The sequence below is a fragment of the Heptranchias perlo genome, chromosome 15, assembly GCF_035084215.1.
Source record: "Heptranchias perlo isolate sHepPer1 chromosome 15, sHepPer1.hap1, whole genome shotgun sequence".
NCBI lineage: Eukaryota > Metazoa > Chordata > Chondrichthyes > Hexanchiformes > Hexanchidae > Heptranchias > Heptranchias perlo.
The window spans coordinates 39122939-39142221 of NC_090339.1; the positions used below are offsets into that span (position 1 = coordinate 39122939).

At 42.8% G+C, this 19283-nt stretch overlaps 1 protein-coding gene across 2 annotated transcripts in view; it reads left to right on the forward strand.

Moving 5' to 3' along the window:
* Positions 1–19283, forward strand: part of arhgap20b (Rho GTPase activating protein 20b) — a 103257-nt gene that overhangs the window by 40901 nt on the left and 43073 nt on the right. For both annotated transcript variants that reach the window (XM_067997108.1, XM_067997109.1), the window contains exons 3-8: positions 3199–3369; positions 6133–6282; positions 6393–6434; positions 13215–13299; positions 15223–15300; positions 17724–17790. In XM_067997108.1, the coding sequence (XP_067853209.1) occupies positions 3199–3369; positions 6133–6282; positions 6393–6434; positions 13215–13299; positions 15223–15300; positions 17724–17790 (593 nt within the window). The remainder of the gene's footprint in view (positions 1–3198; positions 3370–6132; positions 6283–6392; positions 6435–13214; positions 13300–15222; positions 15301–17723; positions 17791–19283) is intronic.

The following is a 19283-nucleotide window of genomic DNA, read 5'->3' on the forward strand; positions in this document are numbered from 1 at the left end:
CTGTTCTTTTCAACCTCAAATACTATTATTTCCCCTCTTCCTAGCCTGAATTCATTGACTCATGCTGGGGTATAAATCCACATACACGAGCTCATTCATGTATGACTAAGTAAGTTTTGGCAGGCTGTTCAATCCTAAAGGGCATCACAGCCAAACTCCCGAACATATTGTTACCTGATGTCTCACACACTCACTTTCCAGCAGGTACCACTGGAGCAAACTCAAGAGCAGGGACCCTGGCTCATTTTCTCCCTCCCATGTCCAATTGTAGCACCCCAGCTGCTGCCCCAGCTGAGATCTGCTAACTCACCACTGAGCAGGTGTCGAACCGGAGACCTCTTGATTTGTGTGGCTTTCATTTATATTTTATTGCAAGATTAAATATATTGGTGCTGCTGCTTCAAAACATGATGTCAACGCGACCAAATTAGTGCATACGGTTGAAGTGCCATCTTACAGCTCGGTTTCTACCTGTTTCGATTTTTGTGTGGACCTCAATCTAGACGGACAGAGCTCGCCCAGAAACAGACAAGAGCTTCATTAATAAACGCAAATCAGGGGCAAATGATGTAGTTACAACTCCAAACACAATTTTTGCCTCTGCCCGCGATGCTACCACCAGTTCCTGCTCCTGCCCACAAACCATGGGCAGCACAAGGCGGGGCGGCCATTTCCAGTGATGCTTAAAGGGATCCTCAGCTGCTCTTGAGTAAAACTGTAGAAAGTTTTGGAAGAATTGGAAGATATTTTGCTTGCATTAGAGATTGTTTTTTGTTACTTAGATGATTTCAAACTGCTTGTAATTGCTGTGGAACATTTTGAACTCTTAAGGGCTTCTGGCATCGCATTTATTTTTTCTCTCCTGGAAGTGGCTTAATATGTGCCCAGAATAAGGGTTTTCAAGGTGTATGAAGACATTTAGCATAGTGCGCTTGATGACAGGAAGAAGCAATAAACGTGGCTGAGGGAGAAATAGTTGTGAGGGCAGAATCAGGTTTTGAGGGTGTGAGTGCCAGCAGACAGGAGATGCAGTGAAGTGTTACATGCTTACTAGAAGAGAGCCATGGGAAGCAGTGAAGGGAAGGATTGATAGTGCTAAGGCTAAAGGAAGGTCATGCGGGTCTATTCAGAGAGTGTGAGAGAGGTGAAGGGGAGTCTTACCTTGGCAGTCCTGGTCAGATCATTAAATTTTTCCTGCATTGCAGCCAGGTCCTGGGGACAATGCTAATACCATTGCCATGCTTTGTCACCTCTCTTCATGCCTGTTGATTAATTTGTCTAGGCATCTGTTGCCTATCAAAGAGGACCTCTTTCCTGCTGCTCAATTGGTCAATCAGCACCTCCACCACTCCATGAGAGAACCTCAAGGTCCTGGTCAAAGTCATCTTGTCTGCTGCTGCACAAGCTTGTTGCCCACTACCCACCACAGTAAAAACCACCTCCCCTCTAAAAGGTGCTGCAGGATGCCTTTAAGTAGCAGCCAGCCCATTAGATTTCTTGCCCTCCCAATCGGTGAGCTGTCTATAGGGCATGGGCCCTATGCTGATTCCTTCGGGTGGGCGAGACACACGCCCGCTTGATTTACACTGGAGATGACAATCACCCCTATCAAGTCTAGCAGTGACCTGTCAGATTCCTGTGGTAGTTGAAATTGGTGCAACCTTTGGAAGTTTAAAGTTGATAACGATTGAAAGGCACTTGTTTACGGCCCATAGGATGTGACCTTGTCAGTGGTTTGAAGTAGACGCGATAGTACAACTGCTACATTCTAAAACTGTTGATCTGGCTGATGTGCCACATACAGAGCCAGCGAGGCATTTAACCTTCTCCTGTCACTCAGCCCAGTAGATATTTTTAAAGAGAGATTTCAGAACAGCTTTGATGAATGGGGGCTGTATTTTATGTTAACCCAGTGACACTGCAAACCCATGTTTCAATCCATGAAGTAAAATTGTTGAGGTGAAATGCATTTTTTCCAGTGCTAGTTAAAGTGAAGGATTTCAACACTGGAGTAATGGAACATTTTAATCCAGTGCCTCTGCATCAAGCGTGAAAAGCATTGGTTAAATGCAAAGCAAAAGCTCCCACTTCAGTGTTCCACCATATTAAGAATTGAGAAATTGGAGTGAAAAAGGTCATTTAGCTCAAGCTTGGTCCTTTCAGAATCCATGTATAAATAAATGTTCTATCACAAACTTCAAACCCCCCTTCCCCCATCACCACTACCAACACCTGTTGATGCTTTATTTTAAGGAACACTAAGTCCCTTCCTCTACTTCCCTTGAAACAAAACCAAGCAGTGCTATTGATATCTAATACCTTCCATTCCCCTGCTCAACATGTATCAATCTACCTCCCATTTAAAGTTGTCAGTTGAATCTGAATCAACTATCTTCTCTAGGAATCTATTTTTAATCCTAATTTTAGAAGAGCACCCACTAACACACCAGTGTTACATTTTTAATTGTAAACAATTTTACAACACCAAGTTATAGTCCAACAAATTTATTTTAAATTAAATTCCACAAGCTTTCGGAGGCTTCCTCCTTCGTCGGGCGGATGGTGGAAATCACCATCCGCCCGACGAAGGAGGAAGCCTCCGAAAGCTTGTGGAATTTAGTTTAAAATAAATTTGTTGGACTATAACTTGGTGTTGTAAAATTGTTTACAATTGTCAACCCCAGTCCATCACCGGCATCTCCACATCATTACATTTTTAATTTCACACACAGGTGATTACTCGGTATCGATTTAATCTAATTAAATCTACTTCATTGAATAGTCCTATAATTTTTTTTCTCCTCTTGTGGCAAGTGCCTGCACTCTACTTGGTTACTGTCCACGGCACCATGATTGAAATCGGGTGCTCATCGCATGAGAAACCGCGGATGCAGGCAATCACTCTGTGGTGCAGCAGTCCTGAGAGTCGCCCTCGAGTAAAACAATGGGCAGGTTTGCAGCCCTGACAAAAAGTTAGTGAGTAACACACAATTTACATTTATAAAGTGTCTTGCATTTACCAAAACATCCCAAGGCATTTTACAAGGGGAACATAATATAAAATGGTATATCACCCTTTCTTGATGCACCACTTGAAAAGGGCAAAACATTGTTAAGAACAAGTGTTAATTTTTAATAAATATCATTCACTTTTGTACCATTTAGAATAATTTTTTGACAATTTGTTCTTCTGCACAGAGATGGACTGATTTCCCCTACGTCTCCTGACAGCAAATCACTCGTTCGGGCCTTCAGCAGCCCCACTACAGCCTTTATCATGGATGAACGCGTCCAGCTCACCACCGGACTTCAGACACAGGAGCGCCACCTCTTCCTTTTTAGTGATGTCCTGGTGATCACAAAATCAAAGTAAGACTTTCATACACACTATTTCTAATTGATAACACCTCAAATTATACATATTTGCTGCAATTAAAGTAAGTGAATGTCAGACTCACTTCTGCTGAAGTTTTCACTGTGTGGCAAACTGTCTGATTCTCTTACCCATTGCAGTTGTTCCTCTGTTACAACACAAAGTCACTTGTTCATACATTGTTGGTGTGTATACGCATGCTTGGGTCTCCTTAAGACTTGGTTCTTGACAACCTATGCCTGGGGTTTAGGCTTAGGTAAGTGGAGTATATCCATACAGAGAGAAATTGTGCACTGTGTATCAGGCAAATGGGAACCCAACTTATGTGGATTTCTCAGTAGTTTTGTTTGGAGATTCTTAAGCATAGTGATGGATCCCAGTATGTGTCTAGATATCCGGCTGATTGAAAAATCAATTCCACAGTACACAGTTTATATAGTTCATTGTATGTGGTAGAGGTTGATCCTTACAAAACAGTTTAAAGACAACCCAAGGGGATAGTTCTAGCGAGTAGTATTGCTAATTAGGTATTGGTTTTGTTGATTTTATTGAATGTTTTTTGGTTGTGATGCTGTACCTTTGTGAATTTCCATGGATAGGTGGGTTGGTGCATGCATCCCAGAGTGTTTGGGCAATGTGAGAATATTGAGGGTATGCAGGCCACCTGTTGCATAGGCCAAGGACAGGAACCAGATTTTTGAGAATTTTCTTTGGTTCTGTCTCAGCGAGCACATTATATTTTTAGACTAGACGATTTTCCAAAGTGCCTTGATCCACATTGACCGGGGGAGGAGTGTCCGGTCGGCCTGCTGGTACCCCAGTAGGATGGACTGTTGGGATGTGATTAGGAAGGAGCCCAGGAGTTTAGCACATTCGCGCCAGACAAGTGTCAGGCAATGACCATCTCCAACAACAGAGAGTCTAACCACCTCCCCTTGACATTCAACGACATTACCATCGCAGAATTCCCCACCATCGACATCCTGGGGGGTCACCATTGACCAGAAACTTAACTGAACCAACCACATAAATACTGTGGCTACAAGAGCAGGTCAGAGGCTGAGTATTCTGCGGCGAGTGAGTCACCTCCTGACTCCCCACAGCCTTTCCACCATCTACAAGGCACAAGTCAGGAGTGTGATGGAATACTCTCCACTTGCCTGGATGAGTGCAGCACCAACAACACTCAAGAAGCTCGACACCATCCAGGACAAAGCAGCCCGATTGATTGGCACCCCATCCACCACCCTAAACATTCAGTCCCTCCACCACCGGCGCACCGTGGCTGCAGTGTGTACCATCTACAGGATGCACTGCAGCAACTCGCGAAGGCTTCTTCGACAGCACTTCCCAAACCCACAACCTCTACCACCGAGAAGGACAAGGGCAGCAGGCACATGGGAACAACACCACCTGCACGTTCCCCTCCAAGTCACACACCATCCCAACTTAGAAATATATCGCTGTGCCTTCATCGTCGTTGGGTCAAAATCCTGGAACTTCCTACCTAACAGCACTGTGGGAGAACCTTCATCACACAGACTGCAACGGTTCAAGAAGGCGGCTCACCACCATCTTCTCAAGGACAATTAGGGATGGGCAATAAATGCTGGCCTTACTAGCAATGCCCACATCCCATGAACGAATAAAAAAAACATCGAGGTTCAGAGGAGCCCGTATGGGAAGGCCCAACCAGATTACTATTGATTGTTTTTGATTAATCATCTACATAACTGCTGACTTTCTTACCCCAAAGTGCCCCTTTTCTTACCCTATTAAAGGTAATGTGAAAACAATGGAAGACTGAGTTGTTTAACACAATATTATGTAATTACTTATCCAACCAGCAGAGGGAGACTAGTCCTGGAGGAATAACTTCTTATTCATTCGGTAAGCTCCTGGTCAAAAGTGTCCTTTTTGCCTTATGTTGCATCCATACAGCATAATGGGGAATGCAAAAAATGATACATACTGTTCCTCTCTTTTTAAAACTTGTACTATCACACTATAGCTTATGCCATATAGGTAGCTGCAAACATAACCACAATATTACCATACCATAAATGATAATCCCCCAGGTCCCATTCCACCACTTCTCTCTCTCTAATATATTGGTTTGGTTAAAATGCTAAATAATTTAATTCCTGGCCCCAGTCCCCCATTGCTCTCTTTGGCTGCAGGATTGCACCTGCCAACTATAACTTGTGATACTGTGTCCTAATATAATGCTGCAAGTACAGTTAGCAAATAAAATATTGCACCTGAAGCAGAACTTGTAAATAAATGGGCCGCCTAATTTCACTACGAAATGGATGCAAACATTTACTTTTCATATACAAGTACATATGTTCTTGAGGACTGTAGACCTTAGATGCTTGGAGGAGGGTAGCCTCTATGGTTTACAGACTACCAAACAGCTTAGAGGTAGAATACACACATAGCTATCCTGGAAATTGGATAAGTGAACACCTCCAATTTGACACCACCATGGTTTTATTTTTTTCCCAAGGCACTGACTCTTTGCTGGGCTACAATTTCATGGGAGCTGTCAGCCTTCCATTGCCTCACCCAAGTGGCAATTCTTCATGTGGGAGCCTAGACAATGAGTGTCATCAGGTTATTTGACTGTGGAAGCATCACAGCCAAGTCCAATCTTCACCCAACATTCACACATACGTTTTCCAGCAGGAGTCTCTGGATATTCATCATCTGCAGGAAACCTGATTGACCTTTCCATTCCTTTCCTTAATGCCACACAGGTCATCAACAAACTTAAAGCTGAAGAACCAGGTCAGGTTGTGTGAGATGTGGACAGCCTTCTGCATCGATGAAGTGTGTGAGAGGAAAACAACTGCAGAAAATTCCTTTGTCATTGGATGGCCCACAACTAACTGCGTGATCACCTTTAGGTGAAAGATCATTTTGCAATTTTCTGTTTAATTTTCCTGGGAGGGTGCAATGGCAAGACTTCAATGCAACATGTCAAAAACTTACCTAATCTTTCCTAAATATCTTTCAGTTCTTCAGAAGCGAAGGAGAAATGGCTTTCAACACTGCAATGGTAAGAATTTCAATTCTTATTTAAATCATAGTACATGTGCTGTTTTATGTGGTGCAGAGTGGTGTCTCTGTGGTGTGATTCTGTTACCTTAAAATGGACACTAATTTTTTTGATTTCTTTCCTGAAGTGGGGGACAGTTCCATTGGTGTTGGCCACTGTCTGTTACCTTGCTGTGGGGACATTCTTCATGAGGGAGTCTAGACAGTGTGTATCAACAGGCTATCCGATTGTAGAGGGCATCACAACCTGACCCAAACTTGCCCTCAATCAATTTCCACACCTACTGGGAAGGTTCACTGAAAAGTGATCAAAGTTTAGAAATTGCTGTTGGTGTGCTATTCAGGAGTAATCTAAAAGTTTCTGGGGGAATTTTCTCCTAATATTGTTGTTTTTAGTCTGTACACCATACCTCCCACCGAGGTCTTGAGTTACTAGATTCCCATCAGATTGTCAGTGGAAACCTGTCGCCTGCCAACAGACTTACTACATCCGCATTGGAATGACTTGGAAGAAGCGGTGAGTTTCTACGGGAGTTTTTTGAGGATGTAACTAGTAGAATAGATAGGGGAGAACCAGTGGATGTGGTGTATTTGGATTTTCAGAAGGCTTTTGATAAGGTCCCACACAAGAGGTTAGTGTGCAAAAGTAAAGCACGTGGGATTGAGGGGAATATACTGGCATGTATTGAGAATTGGTTGACAGACAGGAAACAGAGAGTAGGAATAAACGGGTCTTTTTCCAGGTGGCAGGCAGTGACTAGTGGGGTACCACAGGGATCAGTTCTTGGGCCCCAGCTATTCACAATATATATCAATGATTTGGATGAGGGAACTAAATGTAACATTTCCAAGTTTGCAGATGACACAAAGCTGGGGTGGAAAGTGAGCTGTGAGGAGGATGCAAAGAGGCTCCAATCTGATTTATACAAGTTGGGTGAGTGGGCAAGAACATGGCAGATGCAGTATAACGTGGATAAATGTGAGGTTATCCACTTTGGTTGTAAAAACAGAGAGGCAGATTATTATCTGAATGGTAATAGATTGGGAAAAGGGGAGGTGCAACGAGACCTGGGTGTCCTTGTACACCAGTCGCTGAAAGCGAGCATTCAGGTGCAGCAAGCAGTTAGGAAGGCGAATGGTATGTTGGCCTTCATTGCAAGAGAATTTGAGTAGAGGAGCAGGGATGTCTTACTGCAGTTATACAGGGCCTTGGTGAGACCACATCTGGAGTATTGTGTGCAGTTTTGGTCCCCTTATCTGAGGAAGGATGTCCTTGCTATGGAGGGAGTGCAATGAAGGTTTACCAGACTGATTCCTGGGATGGATTTGGCAGGACTGACGTATGAGGAGAGATCAGGTCGACAAGGCCTATATTCACTAGTGTAAGGAATCTTACAACACCAGGTTATAGTCCAACTGTTTTATTTAAAAATCACAAGCTTTCAGAGGCTTTCTCCTTCGTCAGCCTGACGAAGGAGAAAGCCTCCGAAAGCTTGTGATTTTTAAATCAAATATTTGGACTATAACCTGGTGTTGTAAGACTCCTTACATTTGTCAACCCCAGTCCATCACCGGCATCTCCACATCATATATGCACTAGAGTTTAGAAGAATGAGAGGTGATCTCATCAAAACATATAAAATTCTAACAGGACTAGACAGACTAGATGCAGGGAGGATGTTCCCGATGGCTGGGGAATCCAGAACCAGGGGTCACAGTCTCAGGATACAGGGTATGCCATTTAGAACTGAGATGAGGAGAAATTTCTTCACTCAGAGTGTGGTGAACTTGTGGAATTCTCTACCACAGAAGGCAGTGGAGGCCAAATCATTAGATGTATTCAAGAAGGAGATAGATATATTTCTTAATGCTAAAGGGATCAAGGGATATGGGGAAAAAGCGGGAACAGGGTACTGGGTTAGACGATCAGCCATGATCATTTTGAATGGCGGAGCAGGCCCATAGGGCCGAATGGCCTACTCCTGCTCCTATTCTCTATGTTTTCTATGTTTTCTATGAGTTAGGTGTCACACATCTGAAATAACGCACAAGGACCACTGCGCCAACTCTACCTGCCAACATTCGCCCATTACATGCGGAGAAAAGAAATACTTTGCATTGATTTGAAGATTATTATTGGTTACAAACTATCAGGAGTTGTGCATAAGATGGCATAAATGGTATTTGAAGAACTGAACATAAAAGTGAAGGTCAAGGTGGTTTGGACATTAAGTTGGCAGGTGTGCTTTGCCCTTCTAATAAATAGTGTAGCTTTAGCATTGCTTGGAAGGCATCTGAATTAGTGACTGGCAGACCAGTCTGTATTGCTGGTACTGCAGTTAAATAATTATTGGCACTTTCATCCTTTTACTCTGCCATGGCTTTGGAAGATAGGAATAGGAATAGGCCATTTAGCCCTCGAGCCTGTTCCACCATTCAACGAGATCATGGCTGATCTGTGACCTAACTCCATTTACCCACCTTAGCCCCATATTCCTTAATACCTGTGGTTAACAAAAATCTATCAATCTCAGAGTTAAAATTAACAGTTGAGCTAGCATCAACTGCCATTTGTGGAAGATAGTTCCAAACTTCTACCACCCTTTGCATGTAGAAGTGTTTCCTAACTTCACTCCTGAAAGTCCTGATTCTAATTTTTAGGCTAGACTCCCAACCAGCGGAAATAGTTTCTCTCTATCTACCCTATCAGTTCCCCTTAATATCTTGAAAACTTCTATCAAATCACCCCTTATAACCCCTTAATCTTCTAAATTCCAGGGAACACAACCCTAGTTTGTGTAACCTCTCCTCGTAATTTAACCCTTCCAAGGCCAATATATCATTCCTAAGGTGTGGTGCCCATAACTGAATACAGTACTCCAGGGCTTTGTACAACTGTAGCATAACTCCTACCCCCTCGTATTCTAGTCCTCTAGATATTAAGACCAGCATTCCATTAGCCTTTTTGATTATTTTCTGTACCTGTCCATGACATTTTAATGATTTATATACAGGTACCCCAAAGTCTCTTTGGACCTCTATTGTTTCGAGCTTTTCACCATTTAGAATGTACTCTGATTTATCCTTTTTAGGTCCAAAGTGGATGACTTCACACTTGCCTACAATGAAATCCATTTGCCACAGTTTTGCCCATTCACTTAATGTATTAATATCTCTATGTAAGTTTATGCTTCCATCTATACTGCTTACAATACTGCCTATCTTTGTAAGGAATCTTATAGTCTATAGACTATAACCTGGTGTTGTAAGATTCCTTACATTTGTACACCCCAGTCCATCACCGGCATCTCCACATCATGCCTATCTTTGTGTCATCGGCAAACTTGGATATGTGGCTCTCTATCCCATTATCTAATTCGCTAATAAATACAGTGAATTGTTGAGGCCCCAACACAGATCCCTGTGGGACATCACTAGTCACATCCTGCCAATTTGAGTACCTGCCCATTATCCCTACTCTCTGTCTCCTGCCGCTCAGCCAATTTCCTAACCAGGTCAATAATTTGCCCTCAATTCCATGAGTTTCAACTTTAGCTAACAGTCTCTTATGAGGGACTTTATCGAATGCCTTTTGGAAGTCCATATAAAGAACATCCATAGACATTCCCCTGTCCACTACTTTAGTCACCTCTTCAAAATATTCAATAGGTTCGTCAGGCATGACTTAGCCTTTACACATCCATGCTGGCTCTCTCTGATCAGCTGAAAATTTTCAAAGTGTTCATTCACTTTATCCTTAATTATAGACTTTGGTAATTTCCCGACAGCAGATGTTAGGCTAGCTGATCTATAATTCACTGGTTTCCCTCTCTCACCTTTCTTAAATAGCGCATTGACATGTGCAATTTTCCAATCCAGAGGAACGGTTCCTGAATCGAGAGAACTTTGGAAGATTATAGTTAGGCCATCAGCCCTCAAGATGCAGGCAACAGCTGACAATTATTCTAGAAAGCCGGGGGGCGGGGGTGTGTACTGTAATTCCAGACATGTGAAGAGCTGCTTCAAGATACATTTGACAACAATTCTGGGGTTGTAAAATGAGCCTTGTTACATTGCACTCAGCTTCTTTCTGCTGCACAGGCCATGAGCTATGGCTGAATGAGGGTGGCTGGGTCTCCCTATTCATTCTCCTTGAAATATGGTGGCACAGATGATTGCTTCAAAATGAACACATAATGAGAGCTTCCGGGGAAGCAGACATTGCCCGTGTGGTTCAGTGCTGATGGTTGCATGCCATGTCCGCACTGAGTTGAGAAAATCCCTTTTGAGTCATGTACGACATAAAAACATAAGAAATAGGAGCAGGAATAGGCCATATGGCCCCTCGAGCTTGCTCTGCCATTCAATAAGATCATGTCTGATCTTCAACCTCAACAGAAACCCTCAACTCATTTAAAAAGTACTTGGATGTGCACTTAAAGTGCTGTAACCTACAGGGCTACAGACCAAGTGCTGGAAAGTGGGATTAAGCTGGATAGCTCTCTTTCGGCTGGCGCGGACATGATAGGCTGAATGGCCTTCTTCTGTGCAGTTACTTTCTATGATTCTATGAACTCCACTTTCCCACCCGATCCCCATATCCCTTGATTCCCTTATTGTCCAAAAATCTATCGATCTCAGCCTTGAACATACTCAACAACTGAACATTCACAGCCCTCTGGGGTAGAGAATTCCAAAGATTCACAACCCTCTGAGTGAAGAAATTTCTCCTCTTCTCAGTCCTAAATGGCCAACCCCTTATCTTGAGACTGTGCCCCCTAGTACTAGACTATCCAGCCAAGGGAAACACCCTCTCAGCATCTACCATGTCCAGCCCTCTCAGAATCTTATATGTTTCAATGAGATCACCTCTCATTCTTCTAAACTCCAGAGAGTATAGGCCCATTCTACTCAATCTCTCCTCATAGGACAACCCTCTCATCCCAGGAATCAATCTAGTGAACCTTTATTGCACCGCCTCTAAGGCGAAGGTATATCCTTCCTTTGGTAAGTAGACCAAAACCGTACATGGTACTCCAGATGTGGTCTCACCAAAGCCCTGTACAATTGCAGCAATAACATTGTGTAGAGGAGCCTGATTGGCAAAATGGGTGCAACCAATGACCCGCTGGGAAAGCCAGCAGTTCTGTAAAGTTGTTCTATGCTTTCACATCACTTCTGTTGTTCAGTAGCAAAAGTAATGAAGTTTTTCTACTTCCTAAATAATGGGGGAAATTTTAACCCGCACGTTGGAAAACTGACAGGACCAGGTGCAAAGCTGTTTTTACACTTCACCCGATTTTACTCTCCATTGAAGTTAACGGAGAGTAATATTGGGCGGGGTGTAAAGCCGGCGTTCCACCCGATCCCATGGGTTTCTCACTCAGCGAGTTAGATTGAAATTACCCCCATATCTGTGATTCCCTCGATATATCTGTGGGCAGCAAACTCGCTGTCACTGCAGATGTCCCCAATGTTAGCCTCAAAGGCACCCTGCACATAGAAATTGAGGGCCATGCTGACAGTCTACGGCAGATGTTTCATATTGTGCAGCAGACTTCCTAACAGAGATTGCACAGCTCTGTGACAGCCTCCCTGCTAAACATCTCCTTCCTTAGGCATATTGCTACTGCCATTACCAGGTAGCCGTGCCTTGTATGAAAGACCTAGATTAAGGCATTATACACCACACATTCCACCTGACATCACGAGCACATCTTCCCTGCTCTCTCTGGTCCTCTTCTGCAAGGTCTAATGCTGGTGCAGTTCCCATAGTGGCCAAAAACCTAAAACGTGGGACAAATATTGAATGAACACACCTTTAAATGAATACTTCAGATTTCTCAGCGCAGCCTATCCATTAGGTTGGGTGAGATAAACATGACGGACCAGCCATGCATTACTGCAACAAAGTGGGGCACGTACCCCTTAAGTACCACAATCTGCTATATTAAAGAAAGAAATTGCATTTACACAGTGCAGGATGTCCCAAAGCACTTCACAGACAACAAATTACTTTTGAAGTATGGTCACTATTATAGTCTGTGTATAGTGCCATAACTTGCTAGGAATTCAGACCTGAGCTAGCAAGTACCATAAATACTGTTAATAACATCAATGTAACATATTATTGTTCCACTTGTGATTCTGTTTACATAAAGAATAAATTTGTCCCACATTGGTAAATGCTGCATTATAACATGAATTAACAGAGAATCAAGCCCAAAAATTAAGAGAGGTGAATAATGTAATGAGAATTCTCTTCACAATTTGTATTTAATATCTTTTTAAAGTTGCATCATTCTGTAGGCCAGGAAGGTACCAGGTTTGATCCCTGATCTGCAATGATTTCAGCTGAAGCACATTTTATCAGCCAGGATTCCCACTCCTTATTGCATTCCAGGGACTGCTGCTGGAAAGTTCATGTGAACATCCGATGATCAGAGGATGGAGCTTTGCCTGTGATGCCCTACACAGTCAAATGGCCTGCTGGCACTCACTGTCAAGGCTGACACATGAAGAATGGCTACTTGGTTGAGGTATAGGAGAATGTCCAGCAGCAATGAAACTGTACCCCTTTGAGGGAGTCAAGAAGAAGAGAGGGAAGAAAGTTGGAAGAAACAATTGTTTAATTCAAAAAAAATGTTATTTACCTGTGGAACACATTGTTCCAGACCTTCTTTGGTTATACAAGATCAAAACAGATTGTTCACAGATGTCAGCTTGTTCTTAGCAGTTTATGTGGAGAGATACTAATCGTGACTGTTTGATCTGTATACAGGCAAATCAAAGAGATGAAGCAGGATGAACATCCAAAGAAAATATCTATGAAAATGCTAGTGATGACAACGCAGAGTGGTGCCTCAGTACGTGTTGTCACTTCTATGTTGTATTTATATAAAACACAGCCAAGAAAATACTTTTCAGATTCCCTGGGGTTAAGATTACTTTGAGGGTTTTGCTAAAAGTAAATAAATGGCTTATGTTTGTAAAAGGCTTTAAAAGATTCTGTAAATCATAGATCATTTTCTCGCCAATTTTCTCCCCTTCTTTCCTGGAGACACTGTCTCATGCCGTAACACAGTCCAAAGGTACCAACAACTTACCCAAGTGGCCAATTATCATGTATGTGCCTAGCCAGTGTCTGACCTTAGTAGATGTCAGAGCTGAGGCTGATCCTGTTCTTATCTGATATCTGTATGTGCACTTTATAGCATGAGTCAATGGGTAGTGATCAGGGGCAGGAGCCTTGACTGATTTTTTAAAATCTCCTTAACCTGGGGTACTGAGGCCAACTGTAGCTCTCTTACTGCTGTCCCAGCTGAGATCAACTAACTCAGCACAGAAATTGAATTTGAAACCTTCTGATGTATATGGATTAGTTCTAAATTAGCAGTGTGTCTATCCAGCAAGAGGGGGGAGAGGGAAAGAGTTCTTGGTGACCTTTTTCATACATCTCATGGATTGAAATATGTGCAGGAGTAGATATAGAAAATGATGCACAAAAGAAAATCAGAAAAATGTGGCAACTACAGCATGCTTGGGAAGAACAGGTGAGTTTGGACCTATGATTCCTAAAGTTCTCCACTACTGGGGGCTGCCTCACCTCACGTCTGGGTCAGCTCAGTTAACAATCTGCTCATTGGCCTCGACTGGCCATTCGTTTCTGGGATCTGAGATCAAATCCAGTCCCTATTACTGTAAGTATTTTAGCTCCGACCTATATATAATATATTACTGACAACCCTCTGGTACCTCCTAAGTGGTCACTCTTCATACACGAGCCAAGACAGTAACTGTCAGTAGCTTATTTCACTGTGAGGGAGCATCACCGGTGAGCCCAATCCTATCCTTAAGCCACAGCCGCACTCAATGTTTCACCAGAGTACTGGAGGCTGCCAGTGCTCTCCTACACGCTGCTGGAACTGATAGGACATACACCAGCAAAATCAGCGCCTTCAAGAGGAGAGGAGAGAATTATATCTGCTGGCTTATAATGGTCCTGTGCAAAATGAACTTGGGCAAACTCAATCCAGTTCCAACTAGGCATGTGTACACTCTAATTCAGCACTAAAGTGATAGTTTTATGAAATTGAACTCCCAATGCAGAGCCATGTCTGGCAGGAGCACTTACTGTGAACTTGAGTGTATTCTCCCCATGAGTTTCTATTCATTAAAATGTTTGAATGGAAAATTGGGAGGGGGGCCTTCCAACCTGCCCCACTGAGTACAAAGATGTCCTTGCCCCCCTCCTTAGCCTTCCCCCCTTCCCATTGAGCACAAACTCTGCCGTCTCCTTTTCTTTGCTAAAAATAAATTTCCATCCCCTGCTGAGCTGCAGCTTGTGCCCACTTGGAACAAACTTGGGTCAATTCCTGTTCCTTGTGAGCAGTAACTCACCACCCACTCAATGAGCAACAAATTTCCCGCCACCCACAGAGAAGCAACTCTTCCAGTCTCTCGCCTGCATTATCCATATGCATTTCCAACAGGCAAGGTTCTATGCTGGAATTTCATAACTTTCACCCTTAAGTTGGCAATTACTGCCAGAGAAGCCATTTGGTGGGTAGTGTAAAAATGCCGAATTGGTGCTCTCCTGAAGCTGGAGTTTAAGTATATTGTTGGGGCAGAGTAGAGGGGACGTTACCACACCTAGAAGTCTTATAGCTGATCTGGGAGTGCTTGAAATGGAAAATATTCCATTCCCCAGCACTAACACTTTTCATCTTTTAAAGCACTAAAATCTGTTTGTATGAAAGTGATGTGGATATCTGTTTTTGATTTGCTAGGCGTTAACACTTATGGTGGGTAACATGGATACAGCGAGAAAGGTCATTAAAATGGCAGCTCAACAGCTCGACGCAAAAGTAAGTTGAGTTGTTTTATGTCTGTACATCTGTGACTGGTTAGAAACCATTACATACTGAGTATTCTTTAGTGTATTGGCGGATCTCCCATGGTGCTGCTCACATGGTTTCGAATCTGAAGTGGTGATGTTTAGCTGCGAATCTGGTCTGAATAGGTCAGCCCAGGTAATTATAGCCACTTAACTTCTGAGCTCTATCAAAGGCAGTTGTAGTCTTGTAAATTCCAGGTGCCAGGTCAGTGAGTAGCATTTAAAAAAAATTAAAGATTACTTTGCACCTGTAGTAAACTGTGACATTTAGAGTGTGATATCTCATGAATGACAGATAGGTGCTAGGTGCAAAATTGTTATATATAAACCAGCAGATACTCTTTGACATTGATCACAGTCAGTTAGAGGTTACACTTTTCCAAGAGGATGTGGATGGGGTGATAAATGTTACAATTTTCAACAGGTGGAAAATCCAACACCCTGAATTTCTGTACGATTTGATTGCTTTAGCTTCTCCTATCTTTGTTGCTGTCTGACCAATTTTGATTCATAGTTCTATGAACTTCATGATTGGTGGTTTGCATTCCTGCTTGCTGCTTACCGATTGTTCAGTGATGTGCTGAATTATAATGATAGGAGTATTATTGTATGTAATGCAGAATGTTTTATTTTGTTTCTAAGGTGGAGGTGTTTCATGGCCTCTACCTTTAAGGCCATAAAGTCCAATCGCATAAGTAAATACAGCCTAATGCCACACAGAGTTTAGTTGTTGTTGGTGAGGGAACTTTGTAGATTTAAATGTTTCAGGTTGCAGCTCAGAACTGCATACAGCAAGTTAGTTTGAAATGTTTGTGCATGCACCACAAGAGAAATACTCATCTAGTGAAGTAAGTAGCCACACTCCAAAACATGAACTTAATTAAAAGTACTTTTCCTCAACTGTTAAATACTTTTATACAAAGCTACCCATCCATTTATACATATTATCAATAAAATCGCTAAAAATAACATAATTTTAAAAAATTCACCTGCAAAATGCAAAAAGTAGTAACTGAAGAAAGTTAACACCAGTGAAATACAATATTGCCTACCAGAATGAAGAATCTCTGACTGAAAACCATTTGCCCACTATAAATTCCCATGTCCAGATATGTCATGGAAATGTAACCCCCCACTTCCCCCAGCTGAAGAGATCATAACCAACAACAACCCTCCACTCTCCACTGATCAGGGATGTCATCTCCCCCCCGCCCAACCCCCAAACCCACACACACATTAATACATTGAATGGATATTTCAGGATCCCCTGTTCCCAAACAGTCAGAGATGAAAAATGTGATGACCAAATGTGCAGTGAACTGCCGAATTGTCAAAAGCGAAGGCACACAGATCGTAGCAATAACCTTCTCTACCAACTAGCATAAGAAACTCGAAGACCAAAGGTGGAAAAAGTGAATGGAAAATCCAGTGACCCTTTCCCCCTGCCCTACTGAGATTGTAGACCCCTTCACCCTCATTGAATTCATCCTTCCAATGATCAGGAATCAGTACACCCATACCCCACCACCCACGCAGGAGCAGAAATCCCCTCTCGCACTCCTGAGGAAAAACTTTCATCAACTTCCATTCACTGAGCAGAAACACTGAACAACACCCACCCTTTGCACCTACCAACAATTAGACCAAGTCACAACCCCCCTCCCCGACCCCGCCCCTACGACTGAACATAAATTAGGGAACCCTCCTGCACTGAGTAGCAATTAGTACACAAACCACCCTCCTAAGAAGTTTGACAACTTCCTCCCAACAGGACAGAAATCTGGTTGTTAGACCCCCCAACCCCTCACGGCAGAAATCTGACCAATCCCCACAACTCCCATTGAGGTCAAACCTGGCCTACCAACCTGTCCCCACTGAGTACAAAGATGTCCTTGCCCCCTTTCTTAACCTTCCCCCCTCCCATTGAGCACAAACTCTGTTGTCTCCTTTTCCCTGCCAAAAATAAATTTCCAATGCCCGCTGAGTTGTAGCTTGTATCCACTTGGAACAAACTTGTGCCAATTCCTGCCTCCTCGTGAGCAGTAACTCACCACCCACTCAATGAGAGACAAATTTCCTGCCACCCACTGAGAAGCAACTCTTCCAGTCCCTCACCCGCAAGCAACTCAGCACCACCCCGCATTTTGAGCTGAAATCTACCCTCTAACGCTAGCCCCCCCCCCACAACATGGATAGAAAAACATTCCCCCCATATATCCTAAAAAAGCATCTGATTTACTTTCCTTAAAGTTAAAGTTATTTAAGCTTGATTTCCTCCATTGCTTCTGTGCTTTTCCTAATCCTTGAGGTATTATTTGCCTGTCCGTGTTCCTGTGGAAAGGCAACAATTGATTCTTAATATTGATTCCTTACTTTCTTTTTCAAAACAAACAGGACAGAGCTAGTAATTACCAGCTTTGGGTGATTTCAGGAAAAGAGGCTACACCCTACCCACTGATTGGTAAGTGTTGTCTTTAATACTGTTTTTTTCTTGAGTTGATTGGGTGATATTTTTAGCAATCCAAAGAGGCACCATAAAAAAAGATAACGTTTGCTTCTGTACAGAGGTGGAAACAATTCAGTTGGTGGTGAACTCTACTGACGGCCTAGTGGGTAAAGGCACACCTGGTGCAGTAATAAACCATACACACCAGGTTCAATCCTGATCTGTGTTGAGTTAGCTAAACAAAACCAAGGCAGCAGCTGAGGTGTTGCAATTGGCTATTGCACCCTGAGCTATAGTGGGGTAAAAAGATCAGCAAGGGTTGCTGCTCCTGATCATTGTGTAGCGGCCCCTGATAGAAAGTGATTTTGCATGAATGCTGAATTAGACATGATCAGGTTCGGCTGTGATATCTTCTATTTCCCACAGTCAGACAGCTTGCTGGCATTGTTACTTGGATGAAGTGCCAGAGGGCTGATGGTGCTCATGGTAGTAAACGCCAGTATCTTCAGGAGAACAGGGCAAAATATTTGAAAAACACAGTGGAGTGCATTTTCATCTTTGACAATTCTGGCACAGAGCTTTGCATGCTGGAAATCTGTCTATTCAGGGATCATCTGTTCCTCCACTCCATTTAGAATTTTACCACTTAGGATAAATTTCCATTCCCTGCTCTTTTTTTTGCAAAACTATCTAAAAAGTCTTAAAATAAATTTGTGGCGAGTGTTTTTACACACTGGGGTGAATGGAATATTTCTGAATGTTTTGCATTCATTGTCAAGTTGAGTGCAACATTGTGTAAATTCAGGACAAGTCTCCTTCTACTCTGAGATTGCCCCTGTTTGGTTTTGGATCTGACGGGCTGGTTTTTGAGTAGGATGTCTGGAAGTTTCTGAAATGAAAACCAGACACCAAAAAATGTTGTTTTTTAAAAAAAAAGAAGTAACTTTTTTCTACTTCTGTGTCTCATGATATGGGTAACTTTGGTCATTAACATTTTTAATGAAGATTCACCAACAGAAAAGCAAACTACAGACCTCAATCCATGATCCCATCCCTGTCCTGTCCTGTCCTGTCACTCTCTGGTGTTGGATTTGACAAAAGGTGCCTCAATAACATGCCCAGCTCTTGCCTTGGAAGAGCCTTCCCGAGTGCCAGCTGGGCTCATTTGGCAGCACCCTAGTTAGAAGGTTATAGATTTAAGCCCTACTCCAGCACTTGAGCACATAATCTAGGCTGGCACCAAGTACAGCATTCAGGGAATGTTTTAGATGTTCAGGTGAACATAAAAGGTCCCATGACAATATTTGAAGACGAGCAGGGAGTCCTCCCAGTGTCCTGGCCAACATTATCAAAAAACAGATTATCTCCTTACAATTTCAGGTCTGCCGCAGATATCTAATCAAGTTCAGTGGTGTTAGCTGCTCCATTAAGTGGTCTGGCCTTCTGCTTCTTACGGAAGTTGGCCTGTACTACCAATATTTATTAGCTCAGTAGAGGGTCCTGGGAAT